The sequence below is a fragment of the Poecilia formosa genome, unplaced genomic scaffold (assembly GCF_000485575.1).
Source record: "Poecilia formosa unplaced genomic scaffold, Poecilia_formosa-5.1.2 Scaffold70, whole genome shotgun sequence".
Classification (NCBI taxonomy): domain Eukaryota; kingdom Metazoa; phylum Chordata; class Actinopteri; order Cyprinodontiformes; family Poeciliidae; genus Poecilia; species Poecilia formosa.
This window is the reverse complement of record NW_006800009.1, coordinates 2457627-2477669: the sequence shown is the minus strand read 5'-3', so window position 1 is coordinate 2477669 and position 20043 is coordinate 2457627. Positions and strand designations below refer to the sequence as shown.

General features: G+C 39.1%; 1 protein-coding gene across 2 annotated transcripts in view; it reads right to left on the bottom strand.

Annotated features, from left to right (window-relative positions):
* LOC103140394 (interphotoreceptor matrix proteoglycan 2-like) overlaps window positions 1–20043 on the bottom strand; it is a 31414-nt gene that overhangs the window by 10290 nt on the left and 1081 nt on the right. The window contains exons 3-16 of one of the 2 annotated variants that reach the window (XM_016673074.1): window positions 17605–17771; window positions 17473–17498; window positions 17335–17367; window positions 15139–15185; window positions 14302–14363; window positions 14045–14200; window positions 12742–12800; window positions 12632–12652; window positions 10448–10656; window positions 7142–7185; window positions 4581–4749; window positions 3654–4489; window positions 2156–2437; window positions 1844–2063 (exon numbers count right to left, since the gene is read on the bottom strand). In XM_016673074.1, coding sequence (XP_016528560.1) covers window positions 1844–2063; window positions 2156–2437; window positions 3654–4489; window positions 4581–4749; window positions 7142–7185; window positions 10448–10656; window positions 12632–12652; window positions 12742–12800; window positions 14045–14200; window positions 14302–14363; window positions 15139–15185; window positions 17335–17367; window positions 17473–17498; window positions 17605–17771 — 2331 coding nt within the window. The remainder of the gene's footprint in view (window positions 1–1843; window positions 2064–2155; window positions 2438–3653; window positions 4490–4580; window positions 4750–7141; window positions 7186–10447; window positions 10657–12631; window positions 12653–12741; window positions 12801–14044; window positions 14201–14301; window positions 14364–15138; window positions 15186–17334; window positions 17368–17472; window positions 17499–17604; window positions 17772–20043) is intronic. The other variant, XM_016673075.1, reaches the window with a different exon arrangement.

Genomic DNA, 20043 nt, shown 5'->3' with positions numbered 1-20043 from the left:
TTTGAAGAAAAAAATACAAAACATAATTTAATGCTAAAGTGGAATTTATTCCACAAAATAATGGCAATAACAAAGTAAGTGATTGCATAAATATTCACCTGTTTTAAAAAGACTGACCTTAATCTACAGAGGTCTAGCCAGCTGGTGCTAGTGGTCTCTCTCTCAATGAGTGGAATGGAGATCACCTGAGTGCAGCGAGTGCATCTCCAATGAACGTGGTATAAAAACACCTGTGTCTGGAAAAACCATTAACTGCTTAAACTGTATTTCTGGCTACCATTACGGCATGAAGACAAAAGAGCACTCCAAGCAAGTCGGAGAAAACGTTATTGAAAAGTATAAGCTGGCTATGAACAAACTCCCCTGGAGTTCAGGTAAATCTCTTTTCCTTCCAGAAGTGGAAGGGAAATGTCGAATGTGTAAATCTGACAATAAGGCAAACCTGACAAACCGAGTGACCGTGCAGGGAGGAGTCTGGTGGACTAGGCCACCAGCACACACAGCAGGAGTTATAAGCTTCAGCAGCTGAGATGGGAAAGACTCTGCACGCAGCTGCTGGTTTCTTCACCAGTCAATGCTTTATGGGAGAGCAGCAATGGAAAAAAAAAAACACTGTTGAAGAAAACTCATATCAAGGCTCGACTAAAGTTTGCCAAAAGGCACATGGGAGACTCCACGGTAAATTAGAATAAAGTATTTTGGTCTGACTACTTTCTGCCTGTGTTTGTTATTTTGAAACAATGAGATTCACCGTTAGTCATATTTTATTTCATCATTAGATACCAGAACCAGCTCATAAGTGTAAAGATTAAACAGTACTACTCAGGGCTTAAGTAGCCTTTTTACACAGCACTTTTTTACTCTTACTTGGCTAATATTTAAATAGCACTCTTTAAATTACTTAATTACCAGGTAATTTTGTCAATTTTAAATCTCAAAGAGCAGCACCTTTTTTCTCTGCTATGTTGTTCCTGAGCCCATTGTACCAAACTCTCTCCATCTCACTGCAGTTCAGAGTTAGCAGGTCTGCATCAGTCTAGACTGCAAGCACAGACATCAAATGACCATTCCAATGCTTCTGAAATCAGTCTTGTGAATAGAATAACAATTGGCATAAAATGCATCTGCATACTTCCTGTGTGGTTTATTCATGTAGACGTATAAAACACTTGCAGCCAAAGCAATAGAAAACACTAAAGAGAAGGTATTCAGCATTAGGAAACACCAGAATACAGATTTTGGGATTGGATTCCTCCCCTCCCAAAAAAAAAAAAAAAAAGAAATGGCTTAAGGGCGCTCTATATCAGGTTTTGTAATTGCATTATTGGCATGTGATTTATGTTTGTATTTCCAGACAGGCTCACTTTGATAATATCTGTCTGTTGTTTTATTGGGTAGAAACAGATAAACAAATCTGCCAAAGTCTTCAAAAGCACATTTGTGGTAGCTTTCAGCACAATAAGGGTCTTTAGAAGCACATTTGGCTATATTAAAACAGGCATAAATCTTTTTCACATAAAAACATTGCCATCCATTCCTTTTAGTTCAGCTATATTATTAGTGCATGATGCGATTCAGCAGTGTGTTGTTTTCTATCACTATGTTTTACGATAACTTTTTCAGTGGTTAAATTTATGACAAATATTACATTCATTCTCAAAATGAATTGTTGGTTCACAGATAAGTAGACAGTCTGAGAAATGCCAAGTATCAAAGGAGACGGCTGGATGACAGTAGTTAAATAATGAAAGTAAACTGCTTAGCTCAACATTAAGACGGACTCGCTCTGTCAATTATGGGTTTGCTGTGTAAGCATCGACTTAATTTAGTGCAAGAAACTCACCCGACTCCACATCCAGAGAGTATTTATCAATGGCTAGGTTCATGGTCTGGTACGCAGTGTTACAGAAGTCCTCCAGGATTAGGTACACGGTGGTGGTGACGCCCCGAGCCACAGGCCTCCCAAACTTCATCCGACTGTTGACCACGATGCTCCCATTCCTGAAGTTCAAGATCTCCAGATTCTCAAAGTGGCTCAGGTTGGACTGAAGATAGGGCACAAGCTTGGAAAGAAATAGAAAAATCGGATTTTGCGAGCTGCATGCCGGTGTGGACTCTTTACCAAAAACAAATGCAATACAGCGTCGGTGGTTACCAGTTCTAGGAAGCGCTGCTCCAAAGCCTTGTACTCTGGGGAGCTCTTGTTAAAGAGATCTTCAGAAAATACCATGTTGGTCACTCTCAGGCTGAAGAAGACTATCAGAGCTCGCCTCGGGTTTATAGGCATGGCAATGCTGACTTGGTCTGTGCCTTGGGCCACACTGAATGGGGATCCAGTGCTGCCTTCCTCTGTCTGGTTGGTCAAGCCGTAATCATAAGGAATCAGGTCATATCCGTGATCTTCAGGGGAGGCATCATCCAGGTCCTCCTGAGTGGTCTACCTCAACCAAACAGAAAAATGTCTTAAAAATTTGGCTTCTAATTGATGCCATATGCATTTTAAAGAATTGAAATAATTGTAACTTTTTCTCTAAAGAGACTAGGGTAAAGGTGCAAGAGGCATACTTTTCAATGTAAAGTGATGTGTAAGACTCAAAACTTGTTACAATAGAGGTCCTATTGTAACAATGTCGTATGAGTAATTGTCCCATCTTTGAAGCTTCTATGAATGCTCAACATTATACATTAATCAGGCATAATGGCATGAACACTGACAGCTTAAGTGAACAACACTGATTAGTACTTTATTATGGCACCTATGAGTGGGGAGGAGATAAATGGTAGAATAGAAAAGTTTGTCTTTAAAAATGAAAAGGTGTCGGAAACCAGAAAAATGGGCGAGCCTAAGCATTTGACTGCGTTTGAAATGGATTAAACTGTGATGGCTTAATAACTTGGTCTGAGCATCTCCAAAACTGAAGGTAGTGAGAGGTGTTCCCAGTCTGCAATGATCAGTGTCGTACAAAAAGCCACCTGGAGAAGGAAGAGTGGGAAGTAAAGGCTGGCCTGTGTTGTCAGTAGCTCATATTATTATTATTGGTTCTTATAGAAAGCAGTGAATCACAGCATGTTTCATTTCAGCACACAATAGTTAGGTAGCTGCTGAAAAAAACACATTGGGCACATCAGTATCAGAATCTGACCTGGTTGGATTGATCCAAAGGATTAGGTTTGCTTTTACATTTTGTAGAAAGTGAAATGTGTGTGAGTGTGTGCTTTGCAAACCTGTGTAACCTGTGGAACCAAGATGTACTAAGGGAAGAAGGCAAGATGTTGGAGGCAGTGTGGTGGTTTGGGCAATTCCTTGTTTTGGAGCCTTGGGTCCCTATCCATGTGAATGTTACTTTGAAACATACCACCTAACTAAGCTTTGTGTGGACCATGTAAACCTCCTCATGGGAACAGAACTGTCCGACAGCTGTGTTCTCTGTCAATAGAAAAATGCTCAATCCACAGAACAACAACTAGGGAAGTTTATGTCTTCCCCCCTTTTGCTACCATGTCAGGTAGCAAAAGGGGGACTGGCACTCATAATGTTATGGTCCATAGAAATCATGTCATTTTTAAACTCGTTAAAGAGCATTACAGAACATATTCTATTCCAGATTGTAAAGAAACAACATTCAAGTTGTTAATATCAACTTTACTTTTACCAGTGAAGTGATGGCTTTGTCAGGCAGAGCATCAAAATCCGGGACGATGGATGAGATGACTGTAAAAGGGGTTTCCTCCTCTGGAAACAGGGCAGTTGGCAGTGGGTGGCGTGGGAAGTCTGTCCCAGGTAACTTCGAATCGTCTCTGTTCACGAGCAAAATCTCATCCTCCACAAGATCTCCTGCTAAGATCTCTGGGGTCAGAGGTGCCTCCTCCTCTATATCCCTGGCTTCAGACAAAGATCCCTCTTTCACTTCACTTCCATCACTCTCAATTGTCTCGTCAAAGCCTTTTTCATCAAATGCAGGTTCCTCAGGATAGGTAAAAATCACATTGATCCCTACATCCTGGTCAGGGTCTTTGCCAAACTTGCTAGAGTCCTCTGGTGCCTGAACCACAGGTTCATCGACATCAGAGTGGAGCGTGGTTTTGGCTACATCAGGCTCCGACGCCTCAGTTGGGATATTCACAGTCTCTGTTGGGGGTAAAAGAGCTGGCTGGCCTTGTTCTATTGTGGTCTTAGTTAAAACTGTAGAGACCTCAGGCTTTTCCAAAATCTCAACCTCATCAACTTTTTCTTGTTCAGGTTCTGATTTAACATCTTCAGTCTCTACAAGAGATATTTGGTCTTCTTCTTCAATGGATGGCTCAATTAAACTGTCCAGGTTTTCTCGGCCTGACCCAGAAGCCTCCGTTTCTATTGGCGGTTCAGGCAACGTGGAGCTCTTTGGTGTCTCCTGGGAGGGAGGTTCTGGTAGGAGCTCTTTAGGCGGGATGGTCTCTGGAGCAGGAGCTAGCACAGCATCCTCTGGCAACAGATCTTCCTCCTCAATGCCTGGATAAACAAAGATGAAACGACTCAATCTGTTTTACAGCAACACTTGGTGTCCATTTCAAAGCTCAAGAAAAGAAAGTCGACAACTTACTACCAGCTTCAGGTGGACTGGTGGCAAGTGCCGCCTCAGGTGACGCTAGTTCACTCTCCTCCAGAATAACGATGTCCTCTTCTGGTCCCAGGGTGTTGAGTTCTACTGGTGGTGATGATCCACCGCCAGTGGGATGATCCAGGGTCAAGACTTCTGATAGGTCAATGCCCTGCAACACAAATAGGCTTTGTTAGCTAAACACAAGTCCATGTATGGATCCTTCCTGCAGACAGAAGGATCAGATTGGCCATGTACTTCACACCAAAGGGAGTTAGATGCGGAGGTAATCTGATTGGATTCCCTGTCATTATTCCTTTATTAGATCTATTTTCATTGGCAAACTGCTAAATCCATCCACAAATAGAGAAACTGAAGACAATACTACAGACTGATTGCAAAACACATAAGCGCTCAGCATGCACCTCTATCCCTTTTACAGCTTTATGTTGGTGAGCCAATTGATGAAAGACAGCTGCCCTTTCTTTTGAAGCAGGACATTTGACATTTTGAAGACCCACTACTGTTAGGGAAAATACTCGATCTCTAGGAATCAAAAAGTAAGTTCTGTGTTTTTCCCTGTTGTGACCCCAAAATTAAGTCTTTTACATTTGTGTGTCCACGTTAAAGAAAGGCTGTAAACCACGAATGGTTTGCACCTTCTTACGGGACTTCTCACGGTATTCTTTCAAAAATAACTTCCTTCTCATCTGCCAGGGTCGCTCTACCATCAACAGCAACAGAGCTACAGAGATCCACTCGAGCTGTAGCTCTTGACCAGCCTGCCAGCCAAGGTGGATGGCCAAGTCTCGATTAAATTTGCAGTCTGGGTATTTCACAGTAAAGGTGGATTTATATTGAGATTATAACGCACACAAGTGGACTCTATTCTATGTGGGCATTTGATAGAGTCTTTTACATACTCGGCACATGGCACATACAGGTGTCAGTAGCTCAACGATGGGCAGGAAACGTATGTGAGGACACCCACACACACATATTTTACAAATGATCCAATCCTTTTGTCCACAATATTCCCATTCTGCACAGATTTAGGTGCAGATATGACACTTGTGTCACAATATCTCTATTCTGCACCGGAGAACCTGGAACCAATTTTGTTTCCAGTCTCTTGGTCTGGTCATCCATACTCATTGCTTTAAATGACTGTTGGTTGCTCTGGCAACAGCCTGATAATAGAATCCCTCATCTTGTAATCTATAGTTTGCATCTGTTCTATTTCACATGCAAATAATATAATTCATTCTGATGGGTTTACTTTGTGCTGAGCTTTCCCTTCCTGAATCAACGCCACGCGGCGGTTGGAAAACACTCTTTCCATTAGACACAACTAAACATAATCCAGTTATCTTTAAATGGCCTGGAAGACAACAGGTTCAGGTTTGTTACATGTCAACAAAAAGTGCTTTCTTACACCACTCCAGTTTGATCAATGAAACAGAAATTTAATGAGATTGTTAATTAAAGGCTTGACTGAAATGTCCAAATGTAGTTCATGAAACAGCTGCTTTATTTCAAACATTTTTATTTGTCTAAAGCTGGAAACCGTCTACCAGCAGATTTGGTTCCAAGAGCTTTGACACTTCTTACGGCCAGAGCTAGCTCGCCTGTCACACGTCAGTAAGGAACCGCAGAGCTAATCCTGTTAGTAATATTGGATTAACGAAGTGGGAGTCATAGTAAAGAATGGGATCTGTTCACACATTCAGACCAGACAAAACGTATGCATGTGTTTCTCTTTAATTGGCTAATGATTTAAATGCTCAAATTTTTCATATTTATTTTTATCTTTTAAATATCGGAGAAATTAAAGCTTTACGCTGTTCAGAAAAAAAAAATATTTTAGAAATGCTAGTTTTAAGCTTTTTTAACATCAGGTTCGAATAACCAAGTCACTGTTGCAAAAATATTTCAGTTATTTGATTTTAGCTGGTATTGAGATTGCTTGATGTTCCTATGGAAACCTTGCTTGCTGTTTGCTGTTACTGATGTTTAAAAGAATGTAAAATACTGCATGAAATGGCACAGTGACAGCCTGTAATTATATCAGTAAGATCTTGCAGGATCAATACAATTGATATGAAAAAAAAAAAATCAATTCCAAATTTAATTCAGAAAGTTTAGTTGGTGCATTTAAGAGCTTTTAGTTCAGTTATTTATAAAAAAAAAATGAACCAGGTGTGTTATGAAACTTGTGCAAAACAAGCATCGATATGCATCAGAAAGCCCATATGACCATGGAAGATTTTAGATGGTACTCGTCACTTAATTCTGGTGTGGTGCACTGTTGTTTCTGTCCAAGAATAGTAGTAGATTAGTATGGCAAGAGCCAACCTAATCCTCAAAGCCTTCACTTCATCCGTCCAGGGGAGCTCATCTGCTGGCTGCACTGGTGAAGTCTGGATAACATCTCAAGCCATTTACAGGTTATCGGAACATCAGTCATGCTGCAAAGGTCAGCAACCTCAAACATGAGTGATTTATCAAGTTGGTGGAGCCTAAAGTAGACCATCTGCAGGCAGATCGTTGAGGTGGCTACTCACCGTCGCTTCGTCTGCAGCCCTGACAGGCTCAGGAATCTCAGACACTGTGGAACCAGTAGAGAAAAAAAATATTAAAACACATTGTCACGTTAAAAAAACAGGAACGTGGCCAAAGTTAAAATATTTTCACAAGACAGAGTCTGCCAAAGTTTGTTGTTGTTGTTTCACCGTTGCTGTCTAACATTTCAGCTTTTCTGGGTGTAAATATTAGTAGACACTGCTAGTAAAACCTATCACTGCACCACAGCCAAAGCAGAAGAACAAAGCTAAGCTGTGCATATAGGCTCTGCAGACACATATGTTGGCCATATGGGTGTTTAGCCTCTTTTTCTTATGTCGCAGTCTGTAACTAACGTAGGCATCAGAAGGCATTGATCTCCAGAGAATCTCTCTAACACAGTAAACTAATGACAGGCTTGACTTAACAAAAAAGCGCATGGAAAAATTTAACAGCAGGACAAAGAGATAGGATAGACATTACCACATCATCCAAGAGCCCATTTCTCCCCATCCCCCAAAAAGCAGCTAACCTACTTACAGTCTGCTTGAATCCATAGTAAACTATAAATTTTGTGCGTTTTTACAGGCAAAATTAGACAAACTCTTCATGCCGAAGTCTGTTTTACTCAGGGAATGTCACTTAGATGTAGCGTGTTGAACATGAGAATCAGGTCGTGTAGAGATAGTAAGAAGTTACTAGGTCTCTGAGGTGAGTAGCTAGAGAGACCTTAGGTCTAATGAGCTAATAGCATAATCTTAATCTCCATCCAAACTGTCACGCTATGCTTTTACAAGAAGGAGCAATGTGAGAAACAGAAAAGAAGCCATGCTACTGAGACAGACAGGTGTTAAGCTGCGTTATACCTGCACAGGAAGTGTTGCTCGCACCACAATGGCCGCTGCACCAGAGTACATCTTCAACAAGTTAAGACTAAAACACATCTTTACCAAATAAAATGGATTATAAACCAACAACTTTTTTATTTTTATTTTAATGCCCTAATGGTTGAGTGCTGATGAATGCATGTTACTATGTTATCTGCATGTTATTTTTCGTTATCTGTATGTTGCAGTCTCGGCCTAAGAGACTCTAAAATTAACTTAACATTTTCAAAGAAGCAATGTTTCAATTCTGCTTCCGCATTGTTAGACAAAACATCAATGTCTCTACAGGAGCCCAAATTCTCTCTTTTAAACCAGTTCACTTGAATCACCCATGAAATAAGATGATATTAAAGCCATATTATGTTCCAGAAAGCATTAAAGATTTTACAGAGAAGGAAACAAAGCGTGTTGTGATGTCGACCTGAATGACGCTGCCTTCTTTAGTGGCTCCAAAAGTTTGAAAACTTAGCTGCAAAGCTTTTAATTCTGCTTTTCCTTTGCGTGTTACAACTCCAGCTGACTCAGCTGGTCTGGTCAGTCAGTGCATGTTTGTAACTAGCTCTTTAAAAAAAAACAGTCTCTTTTAACTATTAGACATTACAGACCCCAGGTGTGCTCTGCAGCACAAAACTTTAATCACATCAAAGTCAAACATAAAGTCAGACCGTTATCAAGGCCCAGTGGTTTCCACAGATCTGTAAACCACACATGCATTTTTCCAGAGTGTTTCACTTGCTGGAGAATAAGAAAACGTGGTGATGTCTGCAAAATATCCCAAAAGTTACAACTGGGGTTGGGCACTTAACTAGGGTTGGTGCTAGAGACATTTCTCAACTGGTCTTATTAGAAAGAAAGGGAAAAAAAAAGTTTTGGTTTTTCAGAGACAGAAGTGGTTCTCTGCTGCGTCATTATGTTGTGAAAAAGGTCTGTGTTGTACACCTTTGATCTTCTTTCTGCAATTAGCTAAATGTGCTTAGAAGAACAAAGGAAAACAAAGAGTTTAACTATGGAAAAGCCCATTATTTATCCCAGTTACCCTTTAATTAGATGTTCAAATATTACCGGCCAAACCAAATCTAACCAATGTTTTTGAAACAATTGCTGCTGGTGGCCCCTCCTGTGGTTGTAAGCCTCTGCTTTCTAATTCTGCAAAAAGCAAGTGTAATGAGTATATAAAACCAGAGTTATCTGACAACACCGCAGGGTCCTCTATGACTCTTAAATGTTTAAGAAAATATTTGTCTAGTGTGGAAAACAGGGCTTTCAATGGGAAATTAAAAAAAAAAAACCGTGAGCAATTTTTAAATTATTTTTGAGCTATATTTCATTCAGACATGTTCAATTCCAGTTCAAAATGAGCTGCTACATCACCCAAAAAGAAGATAAAAAGTTATTTTATGACCAGTACCATTGGTCTGAACTATTTATTTTATTTTCTAGTTGATGGTTAACTGGTTTATTAATAGTAAACTGGGATAAAACCACTTAGAAATGGGTCTATACATAAATTGACTAAAATTACAAGTCAGATTTTATACATTTTGAGACTTTAAGTACTCCCTGGAAAATGCTTTGTAAAATATATCATTTTTTTATTTTCTTAATCATTACCTAAAGATTATATTTAGATTAAATGTTTTGCAATTACAAAACTATATATTGTTTTGAAGTGTAAATATCTCATTTGCAGTTGACGGAGTTTGTCATGGTGTACAATTTATGATTTAAATGTGTGCATACTACTTTTCAAACATGAAAGAAGAAAAAAAAACATGTGAAGATGTGAATGTGTTTGATCAGATTTAAAATTGACCTAAATTTTAATCGAAACCCATGAAAAGTTATCTGATTAATATAGACAGGGATAAACAATAGTATGTCCGAAACACTAAAAGCATCTCGCACGTTTGCTCTGTTAAACAACGGTGCAAAAAATTCATATATATTTTTGACTGATTGTTTTCTCTTTTCTTTTACTATTTCTTTCATGTGTGCTCTTAATTAAAATATCATGATATGGGTCACTCTTCGTGAATAAATAGTTGCCTCCAAATCTGCTTCTGAGAGAAAGTCGCTCGATGTTTGTGGCCTTTTGACTATCAAAAGAAGAGAAGAAAAAATGGCTAAAAAAAAACCTCCTAAAAAACAGATAATTGGTGAAACTTTGTTCAATTTAAAAAGCTTTTACCCTCTACACACCTTTTTTGAAAGGCCTCACTCCACAGACAAGTGTTTATTGTCTGCCATTTCTGTGGTCAACTCTTATTAAGCAAGTTACAGATATCCTTGTGTTTCTTATTGAAACGGTACATGCAGCTTAAATCTGCAACGCATTCATGAACCAGTTCTAAGCATTTACAGTCATCTCAACAGCCGCACTTAAACATGTGACTAAATCATCGCGGCGGGCTGCAGTCTTACCACTCTCCAGCTCGTCGATGTGATGCGGTTCGGTGAAGATGTTTTTAATCCCGCTGATGGTGTAGACCACTGTGGGGGGCTCCTTGATCTCTCGATACGAGTTCTCCACCAGGTTGGACTGCAGGGTCAGGTAGTTCAGCTGTTCAGAGCTCACCCCGGCTCCGTCCACCGCGACCGTGACTGCGTAATCCACCACTATGCCATCCAGCCTGGCGACACAAACGTAATGTTGTCATACAGAAGAGAAACAGCAAATTCACGGAGACAGAGAGAAAACATCAGGATGATATATAATATCTCTGTGGGCACAAGCAATATTACGGCACTGGATTCAAGAAAAAACATCCCGAGAGAAAAAATTACTAAGGCGTTGATTTAATTAAGAATCAGTAAAAAATGAGTTCACAGACGACTTCGGTGATTTATGTCTGCTTGTAACGCAGGAGCATGCCTCTCCAGAATGAAACCCCCCCACATCCCCAAAGCCCGAGTCAGCCGAAATGCCAGTGTGATCATAACAAACGTGAAAAGCTCACAGCAGACCTCCACTCCTGGAAAAAGCCATTCATTAGCCTTCATTCGACTGCTGTTATTCCTCCACCCTAACGGGCCGTTGGCAGACAGCTGAGTATGTGCTAACTCAGAGATCCTGTTTCCCTCCCAGTTTAGTCTCAGCGACAGACTTAAGTCTAATGCTGAAATCCACTTTCAGAGGGAGATATTACGCATGAATACAATTTTAGAATAAAATGATCCAACTCCGCATGGCACACCAGACGCTGAACTGTAAATATCTGTGAAACAAAACCAAAGCAAAAATAGAGTCTAAAGACATCAGAAGCAGTCCTCCACTCTATAAAACCCGGGTTTGGGTCATTTGCAGCACACAGACTTGAGTGTTAACCCAATGCAAGGCAGGAAAAACAATCAGCTATGAGTTTAGAGAAGCAGTTATTGCTTCCAGTCAATCTGGGAAGTGCCTTACAGTAATGGCAATGCATATAAAAGTTCAATAAAAGTTCAGTAAAGAGGATTCCACATTCGAAAATGGCAACCAATCACTCCAAGACGAGATGTCCTAATCAGTGTGTAATACTCAGAGAAATTGGTTGATCCAAGAGCTCCGTCTCAAATGCTACAGAGCTCAGTTAGCATGCTAAATATCAAATATCTCTAAAAAGTTGCAGTTGGACGTTGGTTTGTACAGCTGAATTAACCACAAGATTCCTAGTAACAATATCCTTTGAACAGATGAAACAACAATAGAGAATTGTGGCAAGAACCAAACGCAACATAAAGGCACAAACTCCTCAAGCATGGTGGCAGAGGGGGTTGATGTGACAAACAGGGTGATATGGCAAAATGAGCAACAAAACTACAAAAAAAAAAACAACTTAGGAGAAAATAACAAATGTGCTGGAAATTCTGTGGAGGCTGAAGAGAGCTGCGGTGGAAAAACGACCACCAAATTTAAAGAACTAATGAAATGTGTGGAAGAGTGGTTCAAAAATATTTCAAGTTATTGCAACCGAAGTTAATTGTATAAACTACTTAAACGTGTTAGTATTCAAAACAGCTCAAACATATTTCTCATTATATGGCTTCATTTTTGTTTATATTTAGGATGAACATAAAGCTATTTTTTTGTAAAGATACGTGACAATATTTAAATCGTTGTCGTTTCTTAGTTATGCAAAAACATAACTTTCCATTATTGATTCAAGGTTGCATCTTGAATCAATAATGGAAACATGCAACCTTCAAACTCATCACAGATTTCATAATGAACTAAGTACCACTTATTAATACATTAGGTAAAAATATGGTTGTTTTGCTTTCAGATGGTGGGTTTTGCAACTTCCGAAACAGTTTTTCCAATCTGTTTTCCTTTTTTTTTCAGTTTGTATACCAGATGGCTTTAATTTTTTTGTTCTGTTGCTTTTATAACATATTAGCTTTGATATTTTTCTTTTGACTCCATGTCATAAACCTCTTCTCTTACTCAGTTCCGTGAGGTTATAAACCTCACATAATAGCACCTGATTTCTTGGTAGGACCCATCCTGATCCCACTTAACAGGTGGGTGGCCGCACTAAGATCATTAATACGTGTAACTAGCGATACATCTAAATCTACCAGAGGAATAATAAGAGATATGTGGGGTTAAACAACATAGCAACTCACCACTGAGAGTCCTTCTGTGGTCTAGATAAACGGGAAGGAGCCGTGAGATTTCTGCTGACAGCAGAGGTGGCGTTGGCATGAAAACATGAGGTGTGCGATCAGAAACTAACCTGAAGTCGATTACAGATACACTCTTAAAGCCGGGAAGCCCCTCTAGAGCATCTTCTATCTGCACAAACACAGTGAGGCATGAGATTAAACCAACTGCTTATGATTTGTTCTAATTCTCAAAGTGTTGTAACAAAACTCGTTTGCAGAAACACAAGTCCAATATGCTGTGATTAAAGCAGAGAGAAATAAGTTTGTGACCATCATTAAAGGATTTTTAGCGTCATCAGTTCTGACTTTGGCTGCAATGAAAATAACGCTCTTCAGTGGGGATGTTGTTACTGAGAGAAGACTCAAAGTTAGTTCTTTTAAACTTAAAATTATATCGTAGGAAGTGAACGGATGCGTGAAGCGATTGTTATACTCAATCAGGCTGCCAAAGAGCGAGAGAAAGCAAGACTGACAAGAAGATTACAGTGACTATTGTCTCTCATAGCTCACAATAGAAAGGAAAGAATAATATTCTAGTTGCTGTTCATTTATCTTACAGTTCTTCAAAATGTATCAAAATCGGAGTTGGCAGGTTGACGCTTTAGAGGAAAACAAAGGCGGTGAAGTGGCCACAAATCTCTAATTGATGCTTCAGTTTGTTACCAATAATCTTCTTTAACAAGAAAAGGTCTTGCTCCTCAACATAAAATAAATCTACATGCATTGCTTCCCTCAACCAATTTATCGAAACTTTCAGACAAAAGGATGAAAGCGAATGACTGAAAAAACGTTCAGGTTGCAGGTACATGTTCTCCTTAGGGTTTGCAAGACTGCATGCATGCAAGGTGGGTGTTGGTATGCAATGCTGATTTATTTATGTTGAAAATCCCCACAGAAGGTAAAAGAAGAAAGTCAGAAACAAAGAAACAACAATTATGTAAAAAGAAACACTGATTTTTATCGAAGATGCTGTCTATGAATTATGTTTGTATTTGGGAGTACATTGTGGCTCCTAGTTGTGGTTAATGCAACAGATGTTCACAGACACATTTATAATGTTTTCCAGGTCCTTGTAAGAGTTGCTTCAAACATTATCTGTACAAATACTTACATGTGCAAAGGTTTATCTTTTCCCATGAAATCTTATAAAGCTGTGTTTCCAGAACAAGAAGTCATTATTTTACCATTACCAACTGCAAACTCTAAAACCTGCAAGCGTTGAGCCCATGGTGCTAAGCTTTAGCTACTGCTGTCATTAAAACACATTTAAAAAAGACAATGCAAGGAATCACAGGGCATTAGGCGATTAGATTGGGTTCAATGACAATAATCTCCCACAGCACAAAACAGACCCAGATGGAGCCTGAGACAAACCTTTTCCGCAAGATCTCTGCTGAGCGTCTGGAACTTGAGGCTGGCTGGATCTCTGAGCTCGTCGCTGAAGACCTCTCCGGTCAGGAGGATGCTCAGCTCCACCACCTGCTCCAGAACGGGGGCAGCCGTGGGCTGAATGGTGATTTCATTGAACAGCTTGTACCATAAAAAAAAAGAACACAAAACATCTAATAAAACTGCAGGAAAACAAACATTTGTGATGCACAACAATAAAAACAATATCTCTGTGTACTCACCGGACTCTCTTCCACCTCTGGTGAAATGACATCTGTGATATCCTTTTCTTTATCTGTTTCCTCTGCATTGTTTATTTTGTGTGTAAAAAAAAACCCACATGGTGTTAATTCAGATTGACTCTGAATAAATAAAAAAAATATATATAACGCTTTGGAAAAGTATTCATTACGAGCTATTCCACATTTTGTCGCAGTACAGACAGAAACTTCAATGTATTTATGATAATGGCGTTTTGATATGATGGACCAAACAGTGCTCCATAATCTGTTTATATTTTAATGTTTTATAACCCAACTCTGCTTTAAACTTGTCCACAACTTTCTCCCAGGCCTGTCTGCAGTGCTCCTTGGCCTTCATGATCCCGTTTGTTCACTAATGTTCTCCTTCACAGACAAGAAAACACATTTATATTGAGATCCAACTACACACAGGTGGAGGATGTACTTCCACACACTCCACCTTAACTAATAAGTTAATCTCTTAACTTATTAGGCGATGTCAGAAAGCTACACTTTATTAAAGGTATTGAATACAAATGAGTGACAATTTTCAAATTATGATGAAAAACCAGGTGCGTCATTTTCCTTCCACTTAAAGCTTTGTGTTGGTCCAGCGCGTAAAATCCCAATATATTAAAGTTTGTGGTTGCAACGCGATGAAATGTTGACCCTAAACTGTCCTAGAATCTCAGGCTGAGCTGAACTAAAGTGAAGCTCATGGATTAAACACACAACAAGACAAGTAAGTAGCTAACTCCGACACCACAACCGTTCCTGATGAGGTTTGTAATAAGCATGCGAGTATGTCGCAGGGTTGCTATCAGCAGTGACACTGACCTAAGTCAGGGGCTTCAACCGTTTCTGAACTCGCTGGTGTTGGTGTGCTGTAGAACGGGAAGAAAAAATGTTTATACAGCGTTAATCCCAGATTACAACATCATGTGGACTGTGGGTAAAGATGGGAACAAAAGTTAAGAGATAACTTTGTGGATTTTACTTTAACATAAATCTCAAAGGAGAAGAAAATAATGATTTTTTTTTTCTCATAGCAAAGATGTTCGAAGCGACAATGTGATGTAATTAGGTTTATCCCTTACATTTAGCACAACATAGCACAAGTTATCATTTACTGCGGCAATAAGCTTAAAATTTAAAACATTTTCAGCTATTTTCCTTTTTCTTTGACAATCCTCTTTCTATATTACTTATCACTTATTTAAACATTTTTGTATTGGGTGCTATTTTTGCATCATAAAAGGTATAAAGGAAAGCATCACGATTTTTAGCTCTTCGTTGTGTAGCGTTTTTGTAACCACGAAACTTTAATTGCATTAATTTCATTTTATCATTCCACTGATCTTTATTGTATGATTTGATAATGGGAGAAATTGTTCCAAATTATATTTGAAATCTAAAATAACTTCAAACTGTCCAACAGGCAATGTAAAATGACTTCCAATATGTCTATATTATATACAGACATATGTTTTTTTAATTAACAATTTTAGTGTTTTATTTACATTACAATGTCAAACAGAATGAATCAATGAAGTTAATTTAAGAGACCCTGAACTTCTTTTGACACATTTTGTCACACAAAATTCAATACATTTTCTGCAAAATTTTAAAAGTCTTAGTTGATAACTACACCATGGTAAAGACTACATGGGTATTCGACTCCTACAATTATGTTTTAGGTAGTCACTGATGAATAATTTGGCCGAAAAATTATTATTATTATCATTATTATTATTATTATTATTATTATTATTTTCATTTAATTAGTTGCAAAAATTTGCATTAATAAATGACCAAGCTAAAACAACAGCCACAATGTTATCCTTTACAAAGGGAACTCAAACAAATACCTGCATACAGAGAGGGAAATATTTATTTGATCCGCTGTTAATCTTTAAAAGTTTCTACAAAAAAATGAACAGCCTGAGTTTTAACATGTTATTGCAAAGAGACAGAATATCTACCAAGAATCCAGAAAAGGTGAGTTAGATAAAGCTTTAAAAAAAATTGATGTGCATATCAGTAAGTGAAATAAGCAAAAAAAAATAAATAAATAAAAAATAAGGACTTTGAAATTGGTGGAGATATTTAGAATTTTCCGGTAAAGACATCGTTCTAATAGTTAATCTTTGTTTAGGAGGGGGTTTGCTCCACTAATACAAAAAGAAATTATCTGCCCAAATAATTTGGGGTTGTGTTTCCTGGTTGTAAGAACATTACAGACAACGCTCAGCATCCTGTCCGCTAGACTGTCATACAACAGCAGAGCGTCTTCAGTCAGAAGCCTCTCTTGAGTCACTGTAACACTGACTGCTACATGAGATCCCTCTTTCCCACATCCATCACCATCTACAACAACTGTTTGAAGGAACTTGTATAAAATGAGTCACAACAACATTTATTTTTTCCCTAAACCCCGTCGTGGCAGAAAGTTGATGCCACGTTTTGAATTAGGTCATATGGGCAACTTTTCTATTGGCTGAGTCAACAGGGAGCTGCACCGACGTGGACTGAGCAGGCGTCCAATGCTTCCAGCTTCAATAAGGGATACCAACTTATGTGTGCTGCGCAAGGCTGCACTGTATTTTATCCGTCCTCTGGATGTCAGATTATTTCCTGTATTTTAAATGGATCAGGGGGGTCGAGTTGGCAAAACAGCAGCTCATTTTCCAGGGCACCATTCATACAAGAACTTCCCCTGCAAAAGGTTTGAATGGAAGCAAATACTCATGTGCTTATTTTCACATAATGACATCAATATGAGTGATATGATTTAACAATAACAGTAATGTTATTTTTGTATTTTTGATAGATATTCTCTTTGAAAATCTAATGTAAATACTGTTCATTTATATGCAGAAAAACGTCAGGGGAGCACATAATTATCCCCCCTGGCTGTACATCTATGATCAACCAGTCAACTGAATTTATGAATCCTTGGGATCAGAAGGCGAGTTTGATTACAGATGAGTAGGAATATGAACAGGTAAGGTTGAATGGCCTTAACAACCTTACCTGCACATATGCTTCCAGGACCGGGTGGGCTCACTACAGACGGTGGGAAGAATGACACGTTTACCAAAACACAGACTTCATGGTGAGAAAACATTCACGTTTCAGTGACGCATTAAACAAGCGGACGGTTTTCTTTACCTTTTAAAAACTGAATGCGACATTCTCTGAAAACATAAAACAGTGTTAGGAACTTCAGTGTCAACCTGCCAGCAGACATATTGGTTTCACACAGATTTCCACTTCCATAAAGTCAGTAGAGTACATGCTCACCTCTTTGACCAGAGCCTGATGCTCCTCTGACTGGCTAAAATAGCTGCCGATATCCTGCACAGCGACTGTGCCTTCCTGGCACCGGCTCATCCAGCTTTGGTACTCGTCTTGCTCAGGCAATCGATCCCAGAAGATCTTGAAAGCCTCCCACACGGTTTCCTGGCACACTGGTCACCAGAGAAAGAGGCCATCAACCGATTAACCAAACACGCAGGCCTTTCTGTTTGACAATGTGGTACTGGGACAAAGTCGACCGCTTCCTATTATGGCGTAAAATTTCTCACGGGAACATTTTTGAATAATTCAAACAAAGAAAAAGTCAAGATGTACAAACGGCAACATTACTTCACGGCTCGACCCGCTGGGCTCCTCTGCAATGTCAGAGGGCTGTTCGGTCCGTCGCCTGCAGGCCTGACCTAAATAAATCCCCACTTTCTACTATCACAGCCAGATAAACAGACAGAAGCTGCTCGGGCAGCATTAACGAGTCAAAACAGTCGGCATATTGTGGGCAGATCCCACTTTTGCATCCGTTTGCTAAAAGTCTCATTGAGCCAAATAAAGCAGACATTCTACATGGTTGCCGTGTTCAGCTGTGAAGCACACATTTCATTCTTTTTTTAACAAGTCATTTTCAGTTTTTAGGAAACTTTTTATTTCTGCTTAAATGAAATGATTAGATTAACAACGCATACATCATGAAATAAGTCAGAAATAGTTTGCATAAATGAGTGGACCTGTCCACAGAAAGTAACAAACATCTCTCAGTGCTTTGGGCGCTCCATTCAAGCTGCAGGTTTTCTGCATGTCACCATACTGTCTTACAGTCACTCCACCACCCGGTGTCCACCGACGGGCTTCGAGGTCTGGCTCAGTCTACTCATTCTCTAGGAGATGGTTACCATGATGAGCAACATGGGCATGAAATGACAAAGTCAGAGCCTAGATGCCAAGTCCACTCATTCTGATGCATATTTAAGCATTTGTGTTTTGCTGGCCGACTCAAATCATGTCACTTTCTGGTACAGCGTTAACTTTTTTGCTAATTTTGTCAAAACTGAGTCACGCCAAGACGTGTTTTGCGAAACTTTCAGTCGATAATGTGTGGCTTTTCTCGAGGATGCAAATGGACAGCCATTTAAATCTGGAGCAAAAACTGTAGAGAAGCAAAAACAAACAAAAAAAAAAAGTGGTTACTCCTCCCTTAAAAATTCACCTCAGCGCTGTGATCTAAATTATTATTGATTGAGATTAAAAACAGAGGAAATCTTGTCCATTTAGGTTGAAAGAATAAACTGAAATCAGAAAGAAACAACGAAGGTGAAATTGAGTCCAGAGGGAGTGATTTAATTTTCCGATGGACTGATTCATCTGAGGTCATCTAAAAGAACATCAAGCGGGTCTTTAAAAAGAGTTTGATGACTGCGGTGGCACGCCACGACAACAGCTGTTTCTGCTGCTTCGTAAAATTGTTTTGGGGCCTGGATGTGCCCTGGTCTTATTTTGATTTTTATCAGCGAGCAGAAGTTTTAGTAAAGGTTTTAAAGCATTCCTCCACCATCAGGAACCACAACATATAATACTCATCTTATTAGTTCACCATCACATTGTGGCTAAAACAATTAAATTCATATTTTCATCCTCCGCTCTGTTCATGTTATTCTAAGTTGGCTTAACAGGCTTTTGTGGATATAACCGCTGCAAATGGTTAAATCTTTGGACGCTGCCATAGGTTTAGAGACATGAACTACCTTTTAATTACATGATCATTTTCTACATTTTAAATTTAATCAAACCAATAAAATAATGTAGTAATTGATCGCCTAAGTCTACTACTGATGTAACTTTATAAAATAATTGCTGCAGCCAAAAATTATTTAACATTAAATAAGACTGCCTTTCTTAGAAAAAAAAAAACTTTTTTGCATTTTTTATGCGTCTAGTTACAGTGGATGATTGCTGCGGTCATTATGTTCCTAATTATCTGCACTTTGCAGCTCTCCCGTAAATTAAGGACTGAAAGAACCAGTTATCTGCTGTGCAAAATCCTTTCTTTCTTAGACATGTAGCTTCATATTTGAAAGCACCATAAAGTTTTCAGTCAGCCTCTCTTTGCTCCTCTTCTGAAACGGTGATTGTTATTGTCTCTTGATGTAAGTTGGCCAGAAACTCTGGGCCTCATAGAGCAAGGAAAGTCACATTTCTAATCATCTCTGACGTTTAGCTTGGGCCTGCAGCTATTTTCTTGGAGTCATCTCATGACTTATGAAGAGGAACACATATTTACATTACTAGAAGGGCGTTCTCCCTCGTCTTTCCCATTTTAATGAGGCCCCTATATGCCGTTATAACTGCACCCTAGTTATTTCTACTTATAAAAGCCATCCATACATTACAAAAACCCTAAGTTGCACATATATCATTCCTGCCGCCAACTGT